The 808-nt window shown below is 29.3% G+C and overlaps 1 protein-coding gene across 1 annotated transcript in view; it reads left to right on the forward strand.

Moving 5' to 3' along the window:
• The window catches only part of LOC106468065 (zwei Ig domain protein zig-2-like), a 20,217-nt gene extending 19,573 nt beyond the window's left edge, over positions 1-644 (forward strand). Inside the window, exon 8 of the mRNA XM_013928464.2 lies at positions 201-644. Within this exon, the coding sequence (XP_013783918.1) occupies positions 201-215 (15 nt within the window). The 3' untranslated portion in view covers positions 216-644. The remainder of the gene's footprint in view (positions 1-200) is intronic.
• Positions 645-808: the final 164 nt, after the last annotated feature.

An 808-nucleotide genomic window follows, 5' to 3' on the forward strand; every position in this document is an offset into this window, starting at 1 on the left:
CTGTAGTCATGTGATCTCGATGACGCAACAATATATTTGTCGATGATAACATTTCTATTTTGCTTCTCATATTTTACCACTTAAGATATATAATTGGGATAACATTCTGTAATTATGTCTGAACAGCCATGTTGACTTATTTGGTGGAACTGAAAAGTTTTAAACTAATCCAGGTTTTTTTTCTCCCTTTTTACACGCAGCCCAACAAGAAGTAAACCATTTTACCATTGTTTTACCGGAAGCCTTTCTCTACTGTTGGCGACCTTAAGTGTTTACTTCATTTCTGCATAAAAACGAAAACGTATAAAGTAAACTGTTAATTTGTTCATTAGTTTCATTTGTTGTATATATTAGTTAAGCCTATTTTTTTCATGTTACGTAATAAACTTGTTCGATCCGTCAAGGATGTTTTAAAGTATATTATTTGTATATTTTGACGTATTAACCCTTGCGTACTTGTTCATTCATTTTGTAAATATTTGTTTCTTTTTTCATTTTATATTAAATACCAATATGTAAGTTATTTTTTTAAATAATTTGTTGTTGTTTTTATTTTATTTCTAAATGTAAATATTGGAAAATCACGTGCTTGTGTTTCTCTTGAAAGAAGAGATTGCATTAAAGGTTTGTATAAATACGCCTGATATAGTGTTGTATTAATTTATTTCAACAACAGTGAAAGGAAAAATACTTTGTTACGTCTCCGTTTGTTAATTAACTTTCCGTAACTTCGTTCCGACGAAACTTTAGCGACACAAGTCCTTACTTAATAAAACTGGTTTATTCTTTCTGAATATGACTTCACGAT

Source organism: Limulus polyphemus, unplaced genomic scaffold (genome assembly GCF_000517525.1).
Source record: "Limulus polyphemus unplaced genomic scaffold, Limulus_polyphemus-2.1.2 Scaffold2854, whole genome shotgun sequence".
Classification (NCBI taxonomy): domain Eukaryota; kingdom Metazoa; phylum Arthropoda; class Merostomata; order Xiphosura; family Limulidae; genus Limulus; species Limulus polyphemus.